General features: G+C 41.7%; 1 protein-coding gene across 5 annotated transcripts in view; it reads right to left on the bottom strand.

Annotated features, from left to right (window-relative positions):
- Orc2 (origin recognition complex subunit 2) overlaps nucleotides 1-4,145 on the bottom strand; it is a 45,587-nt gene that overhangs the window by 20,159 nt on the left and 21,283 nt on the right. For all 5 annotated transcript variants that reach the window (XM_010617555.1, XM_010617557.1, XM_010617556.2 and 2 more), the window contains one exon: nucleotides 549-658. In XM_010617555.1, coding sequence (XP_010615857.1) covers nucleotides 549-658 — 110 coding nt within the window. The remainder of the gene's footprint in view (nucleotides 1-548; nucleotides 659-4,145) is intronic.

The raw sequence follows: 4,145 nt of genomic DNA, 5'->3' as shown, positions 1-4,145 counted from the left end.
AAAAAAAAAAAAAAAAATAAGAAATAATTTTTAAAATGGTAATTTTTTTTTTGGTACTGGGGATCAAACTCAGAACCTTGCACTTGCCATTGAGCTAAATCCCCAGCTAAAATGGTAAAATGTTTAAATAACAAATTTCATGAAATTCTGAATGCTAATGTATATAGAATTACATTAAAAGAAAATATATACATATTCTTTCACCTTAAGATCTTTACTATGAAACATTGGACTGTAATCTAATTGATATTTATTAATTTGATGACACACTTTCAAAAACTAGAATTGTGAGAAAAGCCATATAGCAAAATAACATTTCTATATTTGAATCATAAAACTGGGAAAATATACTGTTTTTTTTGGTACTGGCGATTGAACTCAATACCTTGCAATTGCAAGGCAGGCGATGGAACCACTGAGATAAATCCCCAGCCCTATACTTTAAATAAATAAATATATCAAGTTCATTGTAAAAACAATGCATTAAATTACTTTAACATAAAGACACAAAAATGCATCTTTTTGCAAAGGTTTGCATTAATACTTACTGTAACTGCAGCATCCATTTATGAAATAATTTTTCATATTGTTGATTTAATTGTTTAAGTTCAGTTGAAAAGGAAGGGGAAACCTTGCTCAGTAAGTTACGCAGAGTTTGCTTTAAAAAAAAAAGGGGAGGGGAAAGAAAATTATATTCCAACTACATACATCAAATCAGTCTAAACTGAAGCTCTGTTTCCTAGTAATGGAATCTCATCAGGTCTGGAAATGAGCACATCAAATGAATACCCTTCAAATACACTGTAAGTGCCCCCTCATCCCATTTCTGGTGGAGGTGGGGATCAAACCCAGGTCTTTACCTTAGGACAGAGCTGGTAAACTACCCAGGCTGGGTTCAAGCTTGCAATTCTCTGCCTTACCTCTCACGCCACTGTGCTCCAGATGTGTATTTGTTTTTTAAATTTCTTAAAATATTCTTTTCAGTACAAATACGTAATAACAGTAAAACACTTGCTGAATTTTGTCCAGAGCCATTAAAATGATTATAAATTCAAAATATAAAAGTTTTCTCCCTAAAAAGACAATGCCTGTAGATGATGAGACCTGCTGCCCAGCTTGGACCACAAATCCAGAGACTCTGATGCCTGCAGATTTGGGGTAAAGGATCTGCTGAGCGTTCGTGAGGTTGTGGATTTGATCCCCAGCACCAAAAAATAAACAGTAAAATAATCCAAAAGCCTCCTTTGCATTTGAAAATATGTAAAAGGTTAAGGCAATATTTTCAGAAAACATTACTGTTCTTTATAATTTACCATTATCACTAGTAAACTTGTTCTTTTTCACTGTTTATCACTGTTCTTTTTCAAAAAGTTATTTCTGACAAATCCTTTATCTGTGTTAAGTATGGGAAAAATTTAAAGACAGTAATATACAAAACCAAAAACAAACAAGGGAAGCCAGGCATGGCAGAACCCACATGTAACACAGCACTGGGGAAGCTGAGGCAGGAGGATCATGAATTCAAGGCCAGCCTTGGCTAAACAGCAAAACCCTATCTCAACAAAAAGAAAAAACTAAGGCAATGCATTAGCTTAGACCCAAACTTGGAGATTTCTGTTGATAAATAAAATATAACTCATTTTTTGAAAGAAAACTCCAAGCCAGTTGTGATGAAGCACACCTGTAATCTCAGTACCCTGGAAGGCAGAGGCAGGAGATCAAGTTTGAGCCACACTGGGCAACTTAGCAACTTACTGAGACCCTGTCTTAAAATTCTAAAAGAAGGGTTAAGGATATAGCTCTGGGCTAAGGTCCTGGGTTCAATCCCCAATATCACAAACAAAACAAAACAAAACAAAATGAAAGCAAGTTTGTTCCAGCAAATGTAGCCCTGCTGGCACTCTTGTTTTTGCGACCCTACCTTTAAAGTCGAATACCAAAGATTAGTGTTGTTGTAAATCAATGTTCCAGGCATTCTGGCCTGTAGTTTTTATTTACCCACAAACTTGAGCAGGAGAGGTTACAACTGTGAGGCAGGTTTGGAAAGTCCCTCTCCTGGTGGGTGCCTGCTGCTCAGACCCTGGCCTGGGTGACCAGGGGCAACTACTCACACAGGTGGGCAAGGTCCCCGCATGCTGCACGTCTACCTTTAGCAGTCAGGGGACCATACCACCCACCTGCTCTGCTCCTTGCTATGGTCTGGACCTATATGTCCCCAAAGCCTCATCCTTTGGGTGGGGCTTCTGGGCAGTAACTGACCACAGAGCTATAGCTCACTTGCTGTCAGGCAAAAGGGTTTGGGTCTCTGCTTCCTGACCACCGTGCCAGCTACCCTCTGCCATGCTGCCTTGCCTTGCAGCCAGACAACTATGGACTGAACTGTATGCAGCCCAACAAAGAAACCTCTCCTCTACTTGCGGGTGTCGGTAACATGGCTAAGACAGTCTCCCACTATAGTGCTCTCCTATGACTGAATTTTTTCAGCTGTGTGAATTGTGTGGCCACTAGAATGAGGCATAAGAGACATGGCCAGAGTTTTGTTTTTGAGAGAGGATCTTGCTATGTAGCTCAAGCAGGCTTGGAATGTGCAATTCTCCTGCCTCAGCCTCCTCAGTGACAGGCAAGCCCAACAACACCCAGGGACACTGCCAGTTCTGAGCCTGGGCGTTAGGAGGACATGTGTTTTCCCACTTCCCCACTCATACCACTGTCCTGGAAGGCCAGGCCTTGCCCACACACTGGTCAGTGAAGAAGAGTGCAGTGAGGAGAATGTGGGGTTGGCCTCTTCCCACCCCACCCCCGAGAAACGAGCCCTCCTGGTCACACATGCCCGAGACTGGATTAGCCAGCACGCTGTGTCTACAGTCAGCAAAAGGCTCCCCGCTTCATCATCACCAACAGGGGCTTCCTCTGTTCTCCTAGTGACCTTTTGATCTCTAGGTCCGACTTTACTGTGATTCATTCATCCTTCTCATGGTGGTCACATAAAGATGAAACACAGGCTCCAGGCAGATATCTGCCATTTGTTCCCTGGAAAAATTTGCCACTTTCTTTCTGGTGCAGGGTCTTGCAATGTAGCTTGGACTGACCTCAAACTTCCCATGATATCTAGGCTGGCCTTGAACTCAAGCCTCCCCTGTGCTGGATGACAGGCATGCGCTACCAAGCTCAGCTCAAGTTAGCTTCCTGACACTTATTTTTAGCAGTCTCTGATCTGAGTCTCAAGACCAATTATTCAGGTGACAAAAAAAAACGAAAAGCCAATCAAACTACATAACACCATGTTACTCAAGTCACACAGCATGCCCCATATCCCCCTACCTCTTTTCAAATCTTGAAAACCCTGTCAAAAGCCCTGGGCACCTTAAGAGTACGCACTAAATCCTGGTTTGCAGAGTACAGGTTTAGCATCCCTAATCCAAAAAATCAAAAGCAGAAAATGTTCCCAACTCTGAAACTTTGAGTGCTGACCTGACTCAACAAAGAGAAACACCACACCTGAGAGCACAAGGCAGACACTGCCCACCACTGCTCCAGGCCAAGTACAAGGAGCATGCGAGGTGTGAGTGGGCTTCGCTCAGACGCAGCCCGGTCCCCAAGGTCACGTTATGTTTATGCGAACATTCTATAGTACAAGTCACTAAAATCGGGAACATTTCTGGTTCTAAGCCTTCTAGGAGAGGGACACTAAACCTGCATGATAAAATACTGGTACTCTTGGAGCCAGTACATTTATCAATCCCACTATTACAAGATTTTGGATTTTTCTTTTTAATACTGGGGATTGAAACTAGAGCCTTTGGGCTGAGCTACATCCCCAGCCCTCTTATGTGTGTTTTTTTGAGACAGTCTGGGCTTGAATTTGCCATCCTCCTGCCTCAGCCTTCCAGAAGGTTGGGATTACAGGTGTGCACCACCATGCTGACTGCACAATTCTCTCAATCAGATGGTTTTGTTTCCTCTCTTCAGTATAGTTGTAAAATGAACTAGTGAAACCACAGTATACAGTAATCTTGTTGTCTTACTGAACTGGGCACATTTCCTTAATATTGTCAAGAATATCTTCTATGTTTTGTCAAGTTGTAAGTGAGGCAAAGACAGCTTGTAGTTTTGTTTTATGATCAGTCTTTTTTTTTTTTTTTTTT

Source organism: Fukomys damarensis, unplaced genomic scaffold (genome assembly GCF_012274545.1).
Source record: "Fukomys damarensis isolate Sample0158 unplaced genomic scaffold, DMR_v1.0_HiC HiC_scaffold_26, whole genome shotgun sequence".
In the NCBI taxonomy this organism is placed as follows: Eukaryota; Metazoa; Chordata; class Mammalia; order Rodentia; family Bathyergidae; genus Fukomys; species Fukomys damarensis.
This window is presented reverse-complemented; position numbering and strand designations above follow the sequence as displayed.